Here is a 22694-nt window from a genome sequence, read left to right on the forward strand (position 1 = left end):
CTTACCAGCGATCCCAACAACGATAGGGATCGCTGGTAAGTTGCTAGGAGGTTGCTGGTGAGATGTCACACTGCGACGCTCCAGCGATCCCACCAGCAACCTGACCTGGCAGGGATCGCTGGAGCGTGGCTACACGAGTTGCTGGTGAGCTCACCAGCAACCAGTGACCAGCCCCCAGCGCCGCGTGGAAGATGCTGCGCTTGGTAACTAAGGTAAATATCGGTAACCAACCCGATATTTACCTTGGTTACCACCGCACGGAGCTACACGTGCAGAGAGCAGGGAGCAGCGCACACTGAGCGCTGGCTCCCTGCTCTCCTAGTTACAGCACACATCGGGTTAATTACCCGATGTATGCTGCAGCTAAATGTACACAGAGCAGGGAGCAGCGCACAATGCTTAGCGCTGGCTCCTTGCTCTCCTAGCTACAGCACACATCGGGTTAATTACCTGATGTATGCTGCAGCTAAATGTGCACAGAGCAGGGAGCAGCGCACAATGCTTAGCGCTGGCTCCTTGCTCTCCTAGCTACAGCACACATCGGGTTAATTAACCCGATGTGTCCTGCAGCTAGCTACATGTGCACAGAGCAGGAGCCGGCACTGACAGTGAGAGCGGCGGAGGCTGGTATCGAAGGTAAATATCGGGTAACCAAGGACAGGGCTTCTTGGTTACCCGATGTTTACATTGGTTACCAGCCTCCGCAGAAGCCGGCTCCTGCTGCCTGCACATTTAGTTGTTGCTGTCTCGCTGTCACACACAGCGATTTGTGCTTCACAGCAGGACAGCAACAACTAAAAAATGGCCCAGGACATTCAGCAACAACCAACGACCTCACAGCAGGGGCCAGGTTGTTGCTGGATGTCACACACAGCAACATCGCTAGCAACGTCACAAAAGTTGTTCGTTAGCAGCGATGTTGCTAGTGATGTTGCTTAGTGTGACGGGGCCTTAACTCTGTCTCAGTCTATATAGAAAAGCTGTTAAGTAAAGTGCACTCTAGTAGTTAGAGGAAAACTGGAAGATTTCAAGATTTTTTTATTCTGGTCAAAACTAAGATGAAAATTGAAAAGAATGTTTTTTTCAATAGTTTATGCAATTATTATATATCAAATTTAAATTTAAAGGTGTTTTATCTGGAGAAACTCACATTTTATTCTGAAAGTCCACGACGGTGAAATGTTGTGTGCTGCTTGCGTGTACACAAGTAGAGTATTCTGGTTTGTACTTATGAAAATGTAGCAGGAGCTGAGAACTTAATAATGGCAGTAATATCCATTGCATTACTTGGAACAGTTTAGAATTGGCACCAATCCTTGCATATCAACTGTGGCATTGTCAGCCAGGGCTTAGTATAACTAACCACAATATTTCTGTCCAAAGTGGAAAACATTCAATACATTTTGACCAGACATATAATTTTGTGTAATGTGACATACTGTACTAGTTTCTTTATGTTCTCTCCATTTAACAAAAGATTTCAAAGGCTAGTCATTTTGTTACTTAGACACTGACAGAATCCCATTTTGAAGCATGTTTCTTTGTAACTCAATTGACAGTAGACTATATTTAACATCTTACCTTTTCACCCTTCAATCCATTAATGCCCGGGGTTCCCTGTATTCAAAGTGAAAAAAGGATTTATTTATTATGTTAAATGGTTACATTGATAAAAATAGACCCTTTCATAGAAAATTAACTTTTTTTTAAAGAACTGAACATATTGGATTATAGCAGTCCTTCCAACTGAATCATTTCAGCAAGTCATTATATCTAAGGGTAGGCACCTATAAGGTACAACTGAAGGTGGGCAATGTGTCCAATTCTCTCAATTATCCCATAGATATGTCAAAGTGGCATTGCATGGCAGAGCAAAACTGGAGCTTTACCAGTTCTTCCATCCCTGCTATATACATTGGGATGTAGTTGCTGGTTTCCACCTATTTTTTGGAGGATGAATCAGGTTGCATCCCCACCTCCAGCCAATCCAAGGCAGACGCTTATCTATATTTTGGAAATTAAAGAGACGTCTTTCCCTGGTCCACATTTTCTGATCCTGCAGTTGCTAGAGTTCAGCACAAAGCTCTTTATTTGTGCTTTTAAAGTGGTTGTACAGCACCTGTAAGTGGGCCGATGCCTGGCAAGTATTGACTTTGGGTCTGTTTCTAAATAATAGGACACATACATGATGGTTGCCACCATCGATGGCCATATCAGCAGCAGCGTCTCTCCATACACGATCCTTATGATGTGCTTGTAAAATTAGGTCTAGAATACAGAAGAAAACTGCCCCACTGATCTATTTAGTAAGAAAGGGAAATAAACAATCCCACCTAGACAGTAAAAAGATATTGACATTATAGTTAGTGGAAGTAATTAGAAGCTATGGCCAAATCAATCAAAATCAATAAAACCTGTGCAGGTGGGAATGTTAGTGTCTGTTTTAGGGTATATGCCCACGATCAGGACTCACTGTGTCCTGGATGCAGCGGGTCCTGACCTGTGGGTCGGTCTGTGAGTCTCATCCACAGCAGAACGCAGGAGACCGCAGCTGCTTATGCCCACGATCAGGGTTCAGTTCTCTGCAGTCTCTCACTTATGTTCTCCCTACGGAGGAGGCATGTGAATCTGCAGCAAGCAATTGGCATGCTGCGGTCTGGAAAGACGCACCACAGGTCATATTTGCTGCGGATAAAACAAGCACAATGGGTACAAGATTTCTAGAAATCCATTCACTGTGCTTGTACTGTACAATGCAGCGTTTTGGACACAGCTAAATCATGCTACATCCAAAACACTGCAAACACTGATCATGGGCACACAGCCTGAATGATTCCAAGCCAAACGCACAGAAGGAATTCAATTGCTATCTAAATAGATTTTTTTTTTAAATTGGGTAGAAAAAAGAAAGGGCAGACATTCTTTCAGAATTACTTTTTTAAAAGTAATACCAAAACTAATGGTAACTAAAGATGCTTTAATAAATATTGGAACATGTATTCTCTTGTCGACCTTCAACAGCAGCACAACTATTTGTGCAGCTACTCTGGATGAAAGGAAAGAAAACTTATGGATAGAAATTACATTTACTTTCCTTTGTAGATGGGTACTATACTGTATACAGGGTGGGCCATAAGTATGGATACACCCTGATAAAATGGTAAAATGGAAGTGGTTGCTGATATCACCTTACCGTTTGTGGCATATTAGTACATGGGAGGGGCCAAACATTTGAGGCCTGGTGATGCCCACAGTGGCCATCTGCAAAGCCGCCATTTTGAATTGAACTTTAATTTTTTCAATGGGAAGGGGGTCATGTGACCCATCAAACACATAAAGAATTGCACAAGAAAAACAATGGTGTGCTCATTTGTAACGTAGCTTTATTCATTATCGAGTTATTGACACATTTGTGACATGGAACAACGACAGTAACCTACTAAAGGATGTGGCTAAAGTGCTGCCCATTGTGTTGAATTGTCAACTCGATTCTCTTCTCCCACTCTTGACACACCGATAGCTATACCACCAGAGAAATGCTACCACAGGCCTACTGTATCCGTTGTTTTAGGTGCCCCACATCCTGGATTCTGGATCTGCGGTATTGCTCTCGATGTGTCAAGGGCTATTGGGCCCTGATTCATTAAAGTTGCAGATTTTTCTTGGCACCTTGATGAGTGTGCATGGTGGAGTTATGAATCTGCATCGCTTGGCAAACAAACACAGTTTTCTGAGAGGAGATGAAGGTTTATAAACTCAGTTCACCTGAGTTGAGGTCACTGAGTTCAATAAGGTCACCTGAGTTCAGTTTACCTGCGGTCACAGTTAAGGTGCTGTGGGAAACTCCAGCTGTGACCACAAGTAAATTGAGTGACATCACTGCTCACAGCTGTGGCTCAGTCAGTTTCTGCCTGAACCTGGAGCATCTGACGAGTGGTGTGTGCCATGCCAGAAATCTTGCTCTAGTCTCGGACTGGAGTAAAATTTCTTGTATAGTCATATACTTCTTATTCATAGAGAGGTGCACGCCTGTCTCGTCATAAATCTGGAGTATATGATGAGTGGCATGAGCCTCTGTGTGCCATACCAGAAATCTCACTCCAATCAGGTACTGGAGTGAAATTACAGGCATGGGGAATGCCACAACTCATGAATCAGATGACTTGTGGCATCAGACCCGCTCTATGCCCCCAATCTGCCCAAGTTCTGCTCATTAGGGTGGACCTGGAAAATACGGGTGTAAAACAGCAAAAGGTGCAAAGTTTTTGTGCAACCCTGATTTGCCACAAAATCTTTGTTTTGCCATGTACAGTATTTCTTTAGAAGCTATTTATAAATTGATGAAGTGACTAATCATCATTGCAGATGTGCTATATAGTGATTCATCACGATCATCTTATACAGCTCTTTAAGTTAAAGCTGAACAATGACAATAGAATTATTTAGTAACCTCAGTATGTAACATCATGATAGTGTAATACTAGAACGGTTCTATAAGTTTATACAACACACAAGGTAGAGAGAATTTATGGAGGACTGCTTGTACCACAGAGAATATGCAAGCCTGAATTAATTGTTATTCTTCCAACTCGTGCCAGGTATACCTGTTCACCTTTTGGTCCTGATAAGCCTGCAGGTCCCTACAAAAAGAAAATATAAAAGTCAGATACGTTATATATTTTTGTTTTTAACATTTTTTTAAAGGTATGAATCACTGAGAAATTATAAGAATGATTGACTCATTTGCATCCTTGAACTACACCAGCTATCCACTTTTCTAGTTAATGTAGTTGAATGTAGTAGGAATATTTAGGGCACGGTGCATAATAAATGTTTTGCAAAGGATGTCCATCATCTGAATTAAGCCGGCCATATACGCTAAATGGCTGTTGGTTGAATAATACTTTGGCAGGTGGTTTGGCTGACAGCCATCTCGGCTGATTGTCCCATGCACATGCGCGTTCATTCGACCGAGCTCTGTTATGTTCTTTATGAGAAAGCTGTTTCTTAACAGCTTAAAGGGAATCTGTCAGCAGGGTTTGCTATGTAAGCTGAAGATAGTATGCTGGAAGGGTTAACACATAAAATTCAGGCATGTCTATCTTGTCACAGCCCGATCTATTATTTTTTTATTATGTTTGTTTAAGCAGCAGGACCATGATCATTGCAGGACTACAAAGTCATGCACATGGCAGTCGAGCACGCCCCCTTCAGTGATTGACACCTCACTCTCAATGTACAATCTCCATACAGAGGCTGGTGTGGGTGGGAAAACTCTCTGGACTCTGCTACATAACTAAAGCTAATATTCTTGATTGTGTCAGAATGACTGCACCCAATAATCTAAGTGATATATTGTTGGATTCAGGATTTCATTGCCTACATCATGCTGCTCTCAGATGAAGTAGCAAAAACCTGTTGACAGATTCCCTTTAACTCAAGGAGAATAAAGCGATTGGCAGTCCGAAATCGGACATGCCTGATGGACATCTCTCACAACAATCAGTTTTCTGGTGCCCCCATACACTGTAGACTGTTGGCTGAAACAGTCAATATTAGTGGGTTTGGCCAACATTAGTCTAATGTGTATTGGCGTCTTTTGTCATGCTGTATTCATTACTCACTGCTGTTCCTGGCAGTCCAATTCCAGAACTACCCTTCTGCCCCTTTACACCTGGCATACTGATACTGCCGTCAGTGCTGATGGTTGGGCAAACCTCACAAGGATCACCCTGCAATAAAAAAAGACAAAATCAAGCATTTCTACTCTGTGTTCTTACTGTAATAAAACAACACAAGTATAAAGTGAAGGCCACTTTACCTTTTCTCCATTTGTTCCAGGGACTCCTGGTTTTCCCTGTAGAAATAAAAATGTCATTACAGATTGATTACTGATGGTGGGTTCAATAAAAAATGGTTGATAACAGCAACAGCATGTAGACATCACTTTATGGCACATCTACCGCAATCATTTTCTCAGTGCATGAAACGAGAGGATAGGTGTAAGGGACAGTCTTTAGACTGTACAGAACTACTAGATATATGGATACAAATTTACAGCACATAAAAACAATATACTGCATGCAATTCCTATACAGTTTCCTACACACATACTTCAAGACGGTTTATTATTCACAGTGGCCAAAAAACTGTCACCTATACTCAGCTAAACATAAAAACATAATACATAGAGCCGTAAAACACCTACTAGATAAATCTGAAGAAGTCTACTGTGTCCTGCCTTAAACCATAGCTCTCCATTACATTCTAGCTTATTTACAGCCTTATATATATTTTGCTTTATGCTTTATTCAGTTGACTGTATTTCAGATTAATCTGGAAGCTGTGTATATGTCTCCGAAGATAGCATCAAACTGTGGCTGAGAAAAGCAGAATGACCTGACCCCAAAAATCTTGCTGCATCATCCAAGGGGAAACAGTTAAGGCCCTGTTACATGCAACGATGTATCTAACGATATATCGCCGGGGTGCAAGGATTCCATGACGCACATCCGGCATCGTTAGTGACGTCGTTGTGTGTGACACCAACGAGCGTCCGTTAACGATGGAAAATACTCACCAAATCGTCCATCCTTGACACGTCGTTCATTTTCAAAAAATCATTGATTGTTACTACAGCTTACCTGCGGCCGCCGACAATGAGGAAGGAAGGAGGTGGGTGGGATGTTACTGCTGCTCATCTCCGCCCCTCCGCTTCTATTGGGCTGCTGCTTAGTGAATCCGCCGTGACGCCTCACGAACTGCCCCCTTAGAGAGGAGGCGGTTCGCCAGCCACAGCGACATCGCTAGGCAGGTAAGTCCGTGTGACGGCTCCTAACAATATTGTGTGCCACGGGCAGCGATTTGCCTGTGACACACAAATGACGGGGCGGGTACGCTCACTAGCGATATCGCTGCGTGTAAAGCCCCCTTTAGAGTTCAATATTTGATTCCCCAAAGCCAACATATATTTTTGCAGCCATGTTTCATCTTGGGTTACATCAGATTTTACAGCCCAAATAGGCCAGCTTTAGTCCGGGTTTATAGACCAACAGCACGGCTATATTAAAGCTGATATGGAGTAGGGTATAACCACATTCCTAACTTCTTCATCTTACCCTCTGTCTTCTCTGTTCTCTTAGTTTTCTTTCCCCATGGTTTTCTACGGAATGCCTTCAATCATTTTAGATATGTGCTTCATTTTTATTTGAAATATCTACCTATAACTAATAGAATTGGTGACAGTCTTTTTTACATCAACACCACCTATAGCTCAGTCAATCCCCAATGCCAGTGAATCGTAAAATAGCCTTAAATTATGAATGTATGTTTTGAGATTGTTTACTACCTAGAACAATTGTGAACATTGCAGTAAAGAAAATAATACACAGCTCTATTTTGCTAAAGAAACAAGTGTATGACACAAATGCATTATAGTATATGTCAAACTAGAACAGCATCAAAAATTGACATATTTTACTGGAATGCTAAAAAAAAATTAAAGAGAAAAAATGGTTGCTATTGAAAAATTCCTTTTTTTGTACTAGCTTTTAATGATGTCCAAATCATTATCTCGTAAGAAATAGCCAAAATTAAATATTTTTCTTATTAAATGTACTGGATTAAAATTATTTACAAAGATCATAAATTGTGCAAATGACTCGGCAAACATGTTTATAGGTGGAATACTAACCGGTTTACCCCCAGGTCCTTCTTTGCCTGGAGTTCCTGGTTGACCCTGAGGTTTAGAAAAGAGAATGGTAAGCACGAAGAATATTCAATATTAGCCTGTGTGTCAGCACCCATGAGCGAGTATTTTCTCAGCCCTAATCGGACAGAGAAAACAATCACAGCATGCTGCGACTGTAATGCGATCCTGTTTTCTCTCACACCCATTCAAGTCTAAGGGGCGAGAAAAAAATCGCACTGCACTCGCGGTACACCAGTCTACCTGTAGTAGTAAATACAAGGGCGTGCTGATAAGTCTTTGGCTTTACTCAGAAAGAAACAAGATAGGATGATGAAACTTTACATTTATTCCTTAAGGGTACTTTACATGCTGCGACATCGATAGCGATCTCGTTAGGGATGTGAAATTCTAGATCGCAAGTGCAATCTTTTGAGGTCGCACATAGGTTATTTTACGCATGTGCGATCTCGAAAGATCGCACTTGCGATCTAGAATTTCACATCGCTAACGAGATCGCTAGCGATGACGCAGCATGTAAAGTACCCTTTACGCTCCATTGATGTCAACACACTTCTTACATTGGTATTCCAAATTCTGTAAACCTAGCAAAAAGAAGGATTTTGGTTGTGCCTCAAACCAGGCATCCGTAGCAGCCATGGCATCAGAAATGGGGTGAAATTTGGTACCATGGCCTTGAGGTGTTTCTTAAGGTTTGGAAACAGATGATAGTTGGAGGAGGCTAGATCTGGTGATTAAGGTGGGTGGTTAACCAGCTGGAAGTTTTGCCATGGTCGCTTGTGCAGTATGAGCGGAGGCGTTGTCTTCTGGGAACAAGATTCCTTTGGATAGCTTGCTGTGCCTTTTGTCCTTCAGAGCTGCCTTTGATTGTTCCAAAAGTTTAATGTAATATCTTGCATTGATGGTGGAACCCTTTTGAACGTAGTCCACTAGCAGCATGTTCTCCTTATCCCAGAACACAGACACAATCACCTTAGTGGCTGATTTTTGCATCCCTGAACTTCTTTGGACGAGGAGAACCACTGTGCCTCCATTCTTTTGACTGCTCTTTGTCATACAAATAAATCCAGGTCTCATCCATAGTGACCAGACAATCCAGGAAGTTCTTATCAGTCCGGAAACGCTGACAAATGGACCGGGAAGTTTTCACTCGCATACTTCTCTGATCTGTTGTCAAACATTTGGGGACCCACTTTGCATATAGCTTCCTCATGCCCAACTGTTCATGGATAATGACACAAACACGTTCATGGGAAATCCCCATGATGTCTGCTATTGCTTCAGATGAAATTTGTCGATTCTCCAGTATGAGGTTATGAACAGCATCGACGATCTCCGGAACAACAACCACTCTCGGTCATCCAGGATGTTCCTCATCATTGGTGCTGAAGTGTCCCATTTTAATTTTGGCAACCCAGTTCTTAACTGTGGATTATGAAGGGCATTGATCCCCCAATGTCTGCGACATATCACCATGAATATCCTTTGCGGACTTTCCTTGCAGAAACAAGAATTTTATCACTCCTCTGCTCTCAGTTGCTGTGAATATCGCATTTGACTCCGCCATTTTGTTTTCCCGCGTGCGTACAACACTGTTGCCATAAGCAACAAACACAAAATTTTGAAAACATATATTAGACACATAAAGGCTACTTTACACGCTGCGACATCGCTAGCAATCTCATTAGCGATGTGAAATTCTAGATCGCAAGTGCGATCTTTAGAGATCGCACATAAGTTATTTTACGCATGTGCGATCTCTAAAGATTGCACTTGCGATCTAGAATTTCACATCGCTAATGAGATCGCTAGCGATGTCGTAGCATGTAAAGTACCCTTTAGTCTTTCATGTGATGCAACATTTGTTACCATAGAAACAAAAAAAAGATCACAAAGCCAAAGACTTATCAGCAGCCCCTCGTATTACGTTTACACTTTGCATTTACAGTACACTTACATTTTCTCCTGAAGGACCCGGTGGACCACCAGGACTGCCCTAAAAATAAATAAATAATAACATGTAAGTTTACACATAAAATACAAAGATTTCAAACACAATAGACATCTTCTAATTGTAAATATTTAAATTGACATGAAAACAATATCTTTTGAATAACTATTGTAGTTAGTAGTAACTTCAAGCTAGGGTAATTCTATAATTACTAAAAAAGACCTTTCACCAATTTGAACATGTTAAACTGGCCACTTCAAGGAATAGTGGCTGCAGAGGTGAGTAAAAGGTACCGTATTTTTCGGACTATAAGACGCACCCTGGTTTTAGAGCAGGAAAATAGGAAAATAAAATTTTAAGCAAAAAATGGGAGTCAGGACACACTGTTATGGGGCGAGGATCTGCTGCTGACACTGTTATGGGGGTAATGTCTCCAAATTCTCTACTAAGGTACCCCATCCTGATAATGATCCTCCTGCCTTGTATATACAGTATATGTCCCTCATCCTGCTATATACCCCATCCTGGCATATGGCCCCATCTTGCTATATACGGTAACCCATCCTGGCATATGGCCCCATCCTGCTATATACGGTAACCAATCCTGGCATATGGCCCCATCCTGCTATATACAGTTAGGTCCAGAAATATTTGGACAGTGACACAAGTTTTGTTATTTTAGCTGTTTACAAAAACATGTTCAGAAATACAATTATATTTATAATATGGGCTGAAAGTGCACACTCCCAGCTGCAATATGAGAGTTTTCACATCCAAATCGGAGAAAGGGTTTAGGAATCATAGCTCTGTAATGCATAGCCTCCTCTTTTTCAAGGGACCAAAAGTAATTGGACAAGGGACTCTAAGGGCTGCAATTAACTCTGAAGGCGTCTCCCTCGTTAACCTGTAATCAATGAAGTAGTTAAAAGGTCTGGGGTTGATTACAGGTGTGTGGTTTTGCATTTGGAAGCTGTTGCTGTGACCAGACAACATGCGGTCTAAGGAGCTCTCAATTGCGGTGAAGCAGAACATCCTGAGGCTGAAAAAAAAGAAAAAATCCATCAGAGAGATAGCAGACATGCTTGGAGTAGCTAAATCAACAGTCGGGTACATTCTGAGAAAAAAAGGAATTGACTGGTGAGCTTGGGAACTCAAAAAGGCCTGGGCGTCCACGGATGACAACAGTGGTGGATGATCGCCGCATACTTTCTTTGGTGAAGAAGAACCCGTTCACAACATCAACTGAAGTCCAGAACACTCTCAGTGAAGTAGGTGTATCTGTCTCTAAGTCAACAGTAAAGAGAAGACTCCATGAAAGTAAATACAAAGGGTTCACATCTAGATGCAAACCATTCATCAATTCCAAAAATAGACAGGCCAGAGTTAAATTTGCTGAAAAACACCTCATGAAGCCAGCTCAGTTCTGGAAAAGTATTCTATGGACAGATGAGACAAAGATCAACCTGTACCAGAATGATGGGAAGAAAAAAGTTTGGAGAAGAAAGGGAACGGCACATGATCCAAGGCACACCACATCCTCTGTAAAACATGGTGGAGGCAACGTAATGGCATGGGCATGCATGACTTTTAATGGCACTGGGTCACTTGTGTTTATTGATGACATAACAGCAGACAAGAGTAGCCGGATGAATTCTGAAGTGTACCGGGATATACTTTCAGCCCAGATTCAGCCAAATGCCGCAAAGTTGATCGGACGGCGCTTCATAGTACAGATGGACAATGACCCCAAGCATACAGCCAAAGCTACCCAGGAGTTCATGAGTGCAAAAAAGTGGAACATTCTGCAACGGCCAAGTCAATCACCAGATCTTAACCCAATTGAGCATGCATTTCACTTGCTCAAATCCAGACTTAAGACGGAAAGACCCACAAACAAGCAAGACCTGAAGGCTGAGCTGTAAAGGCCTGGCAAAGCATTAAGAAGGAGGAAACCCAGCGTTTGGTGATGTCCATGGGTTCCAGACTTAAGGCAGTGATTGCCTCCAAAGGATTCGCAACAAAATATTGAAAATAAAAATATTTTGTTTGGGTTTGGTTTATTTGTCCAATTACTTTTGACCTCCTAAAATGTGGAGTGTTTGTAAAGAAATGTGTACAATTCCTACAATTTCTATCAGATATTTTTGTTCAAACCTTCAAATTAAACGTTACAATCTGCACTTGAATTCTGTTGTAGAGGTTTCATTTCAAATCCAATGTGGTGGCATGCAGAGCCCAACTCGCGAAAATTGTGTCACTGTCCAAATATTTCTGGACCTAACTGTACCCCCAACCTGCTACATACCCCCATCCTGATCATATACCACTATTTTGCTATATACCCCCATCCTGCTCATATACCCACATTCTGCTCATATACCCCAATCCTGCTCATATACCCCCATTCTGCTCATATACCCCCATCCTGCTCATAGTATACCCCCATCCTGCTCATAGTATACCCCCATCCTGCTCATATTATACCCCCATCCTGCTCATATTATACCCTCATGCTGCTCATAATATACCCCCATCCTGCTCATATTATACCTCCATCCTGCTCATGTTATACCCCCAGCCTGCTCATATTATACCCCCATCCTGCTCATATCATACCCCCATCCTGCTCATATCATACCCCCATCCTGCTCATATTATACCCCCATCCTGGTCATATTATACACCCATCCTGCTCATATTATACCCCCATCCTGCTCATATTATACCCCCATCCTGGTATACGGCCCGCATCCTGTGGCACATAAAAAAAATAAATGTTCATACTCACCTTACCTCACTCCCTGTAGCATCGCTCCTCCTCCCGTCTGTGTCAGCGGCAGCACCGCTGAGTGGAGCCGTCCCCGTTCTCCTGCAGCATTGTGATGTACTCCTGTGCCAGCGACGGCTGCGTGTAGACACGTGCGCACATCGATGACGTAATTGCTGTGTGCGCCACTAGTCTCAGCGGCCGCCGCTGGCACAGGAGGACATCGCAATGCTGCAGGAGAACGGGGACGGCTCCACTAAACGGCGCTGCCGCTGACACAGACGGGAGGAGGAGCGATGCTGCAGGAGATTGTGGACGGCTCCACTCAGCGGCCGCCGGCAGCCAGGAGGAGATCGCGGTGCTGCAGGGGAACGGTAACAGGTGAGTGTACTGATTCACTGCACCCCGCGCTGATGATGATGCGTGGGGAGCAGTGAATACAGCCGCACATGATCACTCCAGGCTGTAGTTGCCAGGGGTGATCACGGTCGGCTGTTTATCCCTCGCCCATCCTCCTGCCCATCATCCCGCCCACTTGTCAGCGCCGGCTTCTGCGCTGAGAGATGGGCGGGAGGATGGGCGTGCATTTTAGATGAGCGGGCCCACGTGGTCACGGCAGGCGCTGCTGCTGCCTGCTCGTGCCCCCGATGACCCGCTCCACCGCAGCACCCTCATTCCCCGCAGCCATGCCCTACATTCAGACGATTAGATGCACCCCCCACTTTCCCCCAACATTTGGGGGAAAAAAGTGCGTCTTATGGTCCGAAAAATATGGTAGTTTTTATATTTTAATTTCTCCTCTCTAGTTCAGAGGTTTTAGATTGTAATGTTTAGGTTATAATTTTGGCTATAGGTCAACTGGGTGACTTGTCTCTGGGGGTGTGTACTTCTTTCCCTGCATGAGGTTGACCAATCAGAAGCAGGCAGCATAATGCAAGGGGGAAAATAACATGCCCTCCTCTCCTCATTGAACTTTGTAGCTACTATGTGGACATACAGTAGAGCTGAGTTATGTATAATTACAAATAGAGTTGAGTGAGAAGCTAACTATTTGTACTCACTATACTCATAGCGAGTACTGTCTAATACTCGCGTATACGTTCCAAATAGCATGTGCAATGCAAATCAATGTGGAAAAAACTCACAAAATAAAGAGTAACCCGAATACTGTACTATTCATGCGATTAGCAAATAGTACAGCATTCGGGTTACTCGTTACTTTGCGAGTTTTCCCCATTGACTTGCATTGCACAAGCTTTTCGGAGCGAATATTAGACTGTACTCATTGTGAATATAGCGAGTACGAATAGTTAGGTACTCACTCAACTCTGATTACAAACACTTCCTGTTCTCATCTTGCAGTGTTGTCAACTGTCACTATCCTCCCACTAGGAATAGCAAAGTATCATTATTACAAACCTGTCCAGATCACATCTCACAGTGTTGTGGTAAGCTCTCTCTTTCAATCCCTACTGCCTACACTGAGATGAGAGCTCAAAGGGTTTGTAAAGATAACTATACACAGTAGCTGCAGAAATCCATGTGGAGAAGAAGGTGTTTTCTTTCATTCCCTGCATTACGCTGCCTGCTTATGATTGTTAACCTTATTCAGGAGTACACATCCCAAAGACAAATCTCTGGTAACGCCCAGTTGAACATAACATAAATAATAACATAAACTTTACGAGCTAATATCTGGGTATATATGGGTAAGTAATTGGCTAAAATATAGGAAACAAAGAGTCGTCGTAATTGGTACATTCTCTAAATAGGCTATAGTCAGCAGTAGGGTACCTAAACGATCTGTGCTAGGTCTGATTGTTTTTACTCTCTTTATTAATGACCTTGTGGATGGGATTGAGAGTAAAGTATCAGTCTTTGCTGACAACACCAAACTATGTAGGATATTGAAAACTTACCTCGACAGTACAATATTACAAAACAATCTGAATAAGGTGTCTGAATGAGGTTTAATGTTGATAAATGTAGAGTAATACACCTAGGATTTAGTAATCCTATTGCTGCATATACATTAAATGGAAATAAACCTGGGACTACAGAACAGGAGAAGGACTTGGGTATTCTGATTACAAATAAGCTGAGCAGCAGCACTCAATGTCAGGCAGCTGCTACTAAAGCAAACAAGATTTTACGGTGTATAAAAAGAGAAATTAGATCCTTTGATCTAAATGTATTATTACCCCTCTATAAATCACTTGCAAGGCCACATCTAGAATATAGGATCCAGTTTTGGGCTCCACATTTTAAAAAGGATATTAAGAAGTTCGAGACAGTTCAAAGGTGGGCAACTAGATTATTACAAGGAATGGAAGGCCTCCCATATCATGAGGTGTTAAAACAGTTTGGTTTGTTTAGCTTAGAAAAAAGATGTCTCAGAGGAAATCTCATTTATATGTATAAATACATGTGTGGTCAATTGAAAGGACTGGCACATGAGTAATTTTTTCCGAATACAATACTAAGGACAAGAGGACAAGAAGGCACTCACTGCGGGTGGAAGAGAGGCGATTCCGCCAGCTAAATAGGAAAGGGTTCTGTCATGATTGACTCCTGGCTCAGCTGGAGCTGAGCCTTTTTTTACTTTCACTTCTGATGCAAGTCACGTTAGGGGTTAATCCTTTCTGCCTCGTTCTGGAGGTCAGGCTGCTTTATTAGGGCACTCTTTCTCTTGGACTTCGCCAGTGATACTTCTGGCTCTGCTGTGTTCTGCTCTTGAGTGACCTGTTGTCTGCCCTGCCCCCTCCTGACCTCCGTGTTCACCTGACCTGTTAACCTCCTCTGTTGTCTGTTTCCATCAGTGTCTCTCCCGCTGTCTCCCTGTTCGTTCCTTATCTGTTTACCTTTATTCTGTCTTGTCTTCCCACTCCCCCTCGCTTCTAGGCTCTGATTTCCCGGCTACTAACTATTTGCTTCCCTCTGACTATGTTTAGACTTTGCCCTTGTGTACTTACAAGACCTCATGTTGTGACACGGCTTTCTGATGATTCTACTGCCATCTGGTGAGCTTGACTAGTATTACCTCTGCTAGGGAATTCCCTGCTCATACGTTTCCTCCACTTTTACGCCCCCTAGTGGTTTACCAGCTAACTACCTTCTCAGATAGTTTCAGGAATCCTCTCAGTCCCACATTACTGTGCTGTACTGCTATTGTACATCTTAGAGTACAGCGTGACAGGTTCTTTACAGTTAGAGCAGTCAGACTGTGGAATGCCCTACCACAAGAGGTAGTAATGGCAGATACTATAACAGCTTTTAGAAAAGGACTGGATGATTTCCTCTGTACACATAACATTGTCAGTTATAACTGATTTAATGATAAAAAATATGTTTCTCAGCTCTGCAGCCACTATTTCATGATGTGACCAGTTTAACATGCTCAAACTGGTGAACACTCCTCTTTAATGTGGACCAGTGCTTCTTAAATTATGAGATGGACCCCAGCATTGAGGTGCTTTCTAGGTTTTAGTAAGGCAGTTTGCACAAAAGATATCATAAGCTGCACATGTTTTTGCCTGCAGCAATAACCTAAGAGACTCCTTTTGGGCTTTTTTAATGTTACAGCTCAGTTTACCCATTTATCCTTGCTATGTTTTTAATTGTTTACATGGACTTTGCCAAGGGCACTGAAGCCTGGGGAGTTCTGACTCATGAAGCCCAAATAGAAAAAGATTTAGAAGCCCTGGTTTGGATTGTGTTCACATCTGTGTTCAGCTCTCTGTTGGGGTTTTGTAGGGATTTCCATCCCTTTTAGCATAACACACATCATACAATGATTCCATACAGGATCATGGCTGTCATTCTAAATGGAAACTATAGTGTAGATGTGAGCAACACTTTATTCTTCCATAGAGCAAATAGCTCTATTCCATGCTATCATATATTGCACAATCACCAGTGACTGAATTTACACTATTAAACTTTTTGTTTATTTTAGAAACATCCCAGCCTCAGCTTTATGAGGTCATCAAAGAGCAAATGGCATTTGTCATTAGGGACTGAGTCGCAGGCGGGGAGGACGCCGCCACCGCACGCTCACTAACGCTCGAGTCCGGCGCTGCTGCAGTTGCTGCTGCTCGGTGGCTCGATCGGTGGGCCGGATCCGGGGACTCGAGCGGCGCTCCTCGCCCGTGAGTGAAAGGGGTGGTTGGTTTGGGGGATTTAGTCCGTGATGCCACCCACGGGTTGTGGTGAAGATGGGCACCACCGCTGCTGGTGACGGGGATCCCGGGAACGATGGTAGGGAGCAGCTGGGATGTTGTTTTCCCCCTCCGTGGGTAGGGGTCGGTGGTCCCGGGGCCCGGTGGTGTGACGGGGAGGCAGGGTTGGTGAGGTGCAGGGTTGCAGGGACAGCGCGGCGCAGTGCCGGATGGCACGGGTGTACTCACTCAGTAAGAGATGCACAAAGTCCTCGGTAAACCAAACGGCTGGATGGACGGGTCCCGTAGCCGGCTGCAGTGTCTCTCCCCGGACAGGTGATGGCGGCTGTCTTTCCCTGCACCTTTGTGAACTTGTTTGACTATGATGGATCCCCAACGGTAGTCCGCTCCCCGGTGTATGGATGCCGGAGGAGCCCGTTTGCTCGCAGGCGCTGGCCCTTGGGTCTCTAGCCTTAGGCGGTAGCTGTATACCCTCAAGGTGTGGGCTGTTGCCTTCTATCGGGTCTTTGGCTGTTAGGAAACCCCTGGGGTTCCGGTCACACTCGGATTTGACTATTGTCGGCGGCTCCAAGCTAAGCCTGGTCGGGTCCGATGGCCCTGCCTGTGTGTGCTGGCTTCACTTCGCTCCCCGGTCGGTACCGGCGGGCCAACGCCCGACCCCGGTCCTACGGTTCCGCATTGCTTCACCACTCCTGCAGACGGCCACCACCGTCTGCCAACCTTGTTGTCAATGCCTGGGCCACAAACCAGACACTCAAGTGTTTACTCCTCACGCTTCAAACTCCAAACTCGGTCTGTCACTTTTCCCGCCTCCAGGCCTGTGAACTCCTCGGTGGATGAGGCCAACAGCTTGGCTCCACCCCACCTGGTGTGGACATCAGACCCTGGAGGGAGGCAACAAGGATTTTATGTTTGGCTAATGTTACTGTCTCATGGGGGTGGGGGTGTGTGAGTGTTACCTGTGACGACCTGGCTAGTCCAGGGTGCCACAACTGCAGGCTACGAACCAATCTGTCAACACTAAGGTATTAGGTGGAATATACAATAGGAATCTACAAATGTCTACAGCTTCTAAGAGCATTCTAGAACTCACCGGTTTGCCTGGTGTTCCAATACCTGGAAGCCCAGGTTTACCTGGAGGTCCTGGCTCTCCGGCAAGACCTTCAGGACCTACTATTCCAGTCTCCCCCTAATGTAATATAGTTAGAAAACAAGAGTAATCATAAAAGAAATGGTCAAAATGTCTCAATCATAAACAAGTTTTACCTACAAACACTTATGCAAACTTGTAAAACAGTATACATTAATGCAAACAATATCCAAGGAAAAATGTAACAAAAGAGTTAAATAAATGAACATGTTTTCCCTTGGTAAGTGTTATTACTCGTCATGGTCAAGTGGAAGAGAGTGTTGCTTCACCACTGGCTTTGGAGAAGGATATATTCTTTTACTAGCCACCCAGGAACAGACACATAGCTAATTTTTCCTTTACCAGGGTCAACAATTTAACAATTATGTTTCGGTTTTAGCCCTGTATCTTAAAACACTGGCAAAAGGCAGAATGGCTTGTTGACTCCTGTCCCCAGCATTAAAGGGGTTTTCTGGTCTATTTATAACATCTACAATGGGAAGCCATACTGATAAGAAACTATACCATCTCCGCCAGCTCAAAAGTGATGGAGCACCAACCACCAGTCTCCCAACCCTGAAGCCACCCAGTTGCAACAGAGTCAGGTGACTAGTGGTTGTGATGTTCATCAGTTCTGTTCTAGCAAAATCCAAAAAACATCAGCATGAATGGGCTCCTGATGGTTTATGATAGTGAGGACATCATAATGTATGGGCTCCTGGTAGGTATCTATTAATGAGGACATTAGAATGTACATACTCCTGGTGGTATATACTAGTGAGGATATCAAAATGAATGGACTCCTGGATTTTTATACTAGTAAGGACATCAGAATGTATGGGTTCATAGGGGTATATAATAGTGAGGACATCAGAATGTATGAGCTCCTGTTAGGTATGTTACTGAGGACATCAGAATGTATGGGCTCCTGGTGGTATATACTAGTGAGATCATCAGACTGTATGGGCTACTGATGGTATAGAATAGTGAAGACATCAGAATGCATGGGCTCCTGGTGGGTATATAATATCCTCAAACTCTTCCCTGTAGACTGTGAGTCCTCATGGACAGGGTCCTCTGCCTTGAAATGTTCACGATTATTGTGCGTGTCTATGTATGCCCCTTTTTCATATGTAACGTGCCATGGAATAAATGGCGCTATAATAATGAATTTTACTAATAATAATATTAGTGAGGACATTACAATGTATGTGATCCTGATGGTATATATTTGTGAGGACATCAGAATGTATGGGCTACTGGTAGGTATATATGTGTCTGTATGTATAAGCTCTTTATATGCATGTAACTGTATGAAGGTGTTCTGTATACATAGGAGTTTATGTATGTGCTCAGTGTACACATATGTGTATGTGCTGTGAGTGTATACATATGTGTGTGTAACATACAGTGCTTGTGTCACATACAGTCTTTATGTAGTATCCATTTATTAATCTTGGATGTATAGATAAGAGTTGATTTGTGTAAACATGTCGCTAATCGCCCAATGAACAAGCAAAATGCTGCTCATTTCCTTGGATTGTTTATGGTGCGCACTGCAGATGTGCTGCTGATAACATGATACTATATGGGGACAGATTGATATAATAATCATTCTGTGCCCCTTATTCTTCATCAACCTGTATAAAGAGGCCGGGAAACAAGCACTGAACAACTTTAATATAGTCGATTGCGCTTGTTTAACGGCCTGAACTTAGCGCATGCAAATTTAACCTAAATGTTTGAGTGTGATGGTGCCATATATTAGCATTTAGGAACCCATTTTGTTTAAAACCGGCCTTGATTATAGAAGAAAGGCATGTGACCATTAAAGACCTTGTTCATGATGTGGATGTGACATTCTATCATAAATAACATGTTCTCTGTTGATGACCATCCTAATGAATGCTCATAGAGCAAACTTGTCAAAACTTTACTAATAAATATTACTAATATAGCAGGCTAACACTTACCTTTTGCCCTTTTGGACCCAGCACACAGATTTCACCTGGTCTTCCCTAGAATATTCAAAATACAAATTCATTTCGCACTGTAATTTTTTTTAAAATATATAATCTGTTATGCATAAGAAGCACAGCTGGACCAATATATTGCCATTTTTGCCATTTTTCAAATTTTTAAGTACATCAGCCTCATCAGGTCCAAGACATCTGTTTAATAATATATACATTTTGCACTTTGAAATCTGATGACAGATCTGCTTTAAGATAAAAAAACCCCACAATTGATGATCTAAAACTGAGCAAAAGTGACTTTATACCCCGCTGAGCTTTATATTGCAAGACCTGCCTCACATAGGAAGAATCGCTGCCTGAGAATGGCATAGTGATGATAGTTCTGTTGGAATCCTCTGCTCTGGCACTGTCTTCACAAGGTGGTTTTAGTTACTGAAGTGAAACATTCTTTCAATATGGCTAAAAAATGTCCAAATCTAATCTTTTCAAATGGATTACAAAACAAAAATAGGTTTTTGTGCTAGATGGGAATGATTATCAAAACAGACGTATAAAGACACATGATACTCACATCTCGACCCGGAGAACCAGACGTTCCTTTCAGTCCAAAGTCTCCTTTTTCACCTTTTTGTCCCTAAAAAATTAACATTGAGTTCTTGACAAACCGGAAGTTGCTGTCCTATATACCGTATTATTTTGCTGTTTCCACAAACACAACTTACTTTTTCTCCGTTCGGCCCAGACGGTCCTTCATATCCTCTGGGACCCTGTTTTCAATAAAATAATCAATTCACTGAAAAAAACTAAAGCAGATTGTATGCTATCTGTTCTTCATTTAAAAAGTAAAGGAAAAGATACAAAGTGGAGGCATATTCTCACACAAAGTAATTGTCTTGGAAGGAAAAACGGGTACCACGCCGCACTTTTTACCAATTCAATAAACGTGGCCCATTTTTCCTTCTAAGACTTCACCTTACTTCTTCGGGGCTGCAGCTTTCTGCACCCACTACTTTGCAATTATAGGAGTTGTGACCTTTCACAATCCCTATAGGTGAGTGAACCTATTTATATATTATCGTTTTATATTTGGTAAGACCCTGTGCGCCTTTTGTTCCACAGTCTTTGAAACACAAAGTAATTGTCAGCAGTCATGACCCCCATTCATCAAAACCAACATTTTTATGCCTATCTTTATGAGGGGGCGACGTGGAGTTCGAGACGGCTGATTCATTAAGGCACACATTTTGTAATAAATCAGGCAAGGTGCAAAATCAGGCCCACTTATCATGAATTTAACAAGGGGGGGGATCACCTCGTCCCTGTCTCACTCCACCCACTTTATTAGAGATGGGCAAAAACTGGTGTGAAGACACCAAAATTCACAATTTTTTTGAGCTGCTTCACAAAAATGTTACTTCTCAAAGTTTTGTACTCCAGAATTCTATTGTAAAAGCTTCGGTGAATTGGGCGATAATACCTAAAAACGTGGGACTTATGTAGACTACAACACTACTAGTCATAGTGAGTAATATATTACTGCCATCTCAGCCTCAGAGTTTTCATTTTCTTTTTAGACTGGATTGAGAGAGAAAGGAAGGAGAAAGGAAATGAGAAAAACAGACCAATTTTTTGGGATCAAACTTTGATCACGTGTGGCCAGTGTCATCATCGGTTTTTGTCATACACAAAGAAAAAAAAGTTTCTCCACCTTCTTACTGACAGTCTCTGATGTAATCCGAGTGTTTCCAGTTAAGGGTGCTTTACACGCTGCGACATCGCTAACGATATATTGTCGGGGTCACGTCGTTAGTGACGCACATCCGGCGCCGGTAGCAACATCGCAGCGTGTGACACAAATGAGCGACGATCAACGAGCACAAAAATGTGAAAATCGTTGCTCGTTGACACGTTGTTCATTTCCTTAATATCGCTGCTGCCACAGGTACGATGTTGTTCGTCGTTCCTGCGGCAGCACACATCGCTATGTGTGACACCGCAGGAACGACGAACATCTCCTTACCTGCGTCCACCGGTAATGTGGAAAGAAGGAGGTGGGCGGCATGTTACGTCCCGCTCATCTCCGCCCCTCCGCTTCTATTGGCCGGCCGCTTAGTGACGTCGCTATGACGCCGAACGCACCTCCCCCTTGAGGGAGGGATTGTTTGGCGGTCACAGCGACGTTGCTGACAAGGTAAGTGCATGTGACGCTGCCGTAGCCATAATGTTCGCTACGGCAGCGATCACCAAATGTCGCACATACGACGGGGGTGGGTGCTATCGCGCTCAACATCGCTGGCAATAGCCAGTGATGTCGCAGCGTGTAAAGCACCCTTTAGATTTGCATTGCTGATTTTGATCTAAGGTCGGAGTCTCACTTGCGAGTGCCTAGCATGAGTCTCGCATCGCATCACCCGGCACGGCTGCACACTGTCCTGGCAGGAGTGGTCCGGCTGCATGTATTTCTATGCAGCTGCATGCTCGTGTCCGGAAAGTGTGCGGCCGTGCCGGGTGATGCGATGCGAGTCTCGCAAGTGTGACTCTGGCCTAACCCTCTAATCAAAATCGGACATGTCTCCACTATTTTCCACAGACTGTTTGGTCTGCAAAAAATTAGTCATATGGATGACTACACAGACTATCACAGGATACAAGTGTTATCCAAAACAAACACGGATAACAATCATACGAGAACATTGGATGTCTGAATGAGCCACTGAATAGAGGTGAAATTCTTTTTCACTGCCATGTGCTGTGGGACATAATGTATTTATTTTATAAGTACTATTATGGCAGCAATTGATTCAATGCTTTGGCTCAATAAATAAAAAAAACTAAAACATTTTCCAGCGCTCACCACTTTTTCAAGAATTGCTTCTTTAAAGATTATTGATCTTAATTAACTCTTTGTATTGTTAAGAAATGTGATTTTTTTTTTACAGAATTCTTCATGTTAGATGTCGATTCTGTCCCCACTGAGTCCTCACA

General features: G+C 43.1%; 1 protein-coding gene across 4 annotated transcripts in view; it reads right to left on the reverse strand.

The window, feature by feature from the left end:
• The window catches only part of COL16A1 (collagen type XVI alpha 1 chain), a 345470-nt gene that overhangs the window by 123884 nt on the left and 198892 nt on the right, over positions 1 to 22694 (reverse strand). For all 4 annotated transcript variants that reach the window (XM_075336132.1, XM_075336133.1, XM_075336131.1 and 1 more), the window contains exons 15-24: positions 20432 to 20476; positions 20281 to 20343; positions 19707 to 19751; positions 17698 to 17793; positions 9666 to 9704; positions 7694 to 7738; positions 5822 to 5857; positions 5625 to 5732; positions 4605 to 4640; positions 1582 to 1617 (exon numbers count right to left, since the gene is read on the reverse strand). In XM_075336132.1, the coding sequence (XP_075192247.1) occupies positions 1582 to 1617; positions 4605 to 4640; positions 5625 to 5732; positions 5822 to 5857; positions 7694 to 7738; positions 9666 to 9704; positions 17698 to 17793; positions 19707 to 19751; positions 20281 to 20343; positions 20432 to 20476 (549 nt within the window). The remainder of the gene's footprint in view (positions 1 to 1581; positions 1618 to 4604; positions 4641 to 5624; positions 5733 to 5821; positions 5858 to 7693; positions 7739 to 9665; positions 9705 to 17697; positions 17794 to 19706; positions 19752 to 20280; positions 20344 to 20431; positions 20477 to 22694) is intronic.

Source organism: Anomaloglossus baeobatrachus, chromosome 2 (genome assembly GCF_048569485.1).
Source record: "Anomaloglossus baeobatrachus isolate aAnoBae1 chromosome 2, aAnoBae1.hap1, whole genome shotgun sequence".
In the NCBI taxonomy this organism is placed as follows: Eukaryota; Metazoa; Chordata; class Amphibia; order Anura; family Aromobatidae; genus Anomaloglossus; species Anomaloglossus baeobatrachus.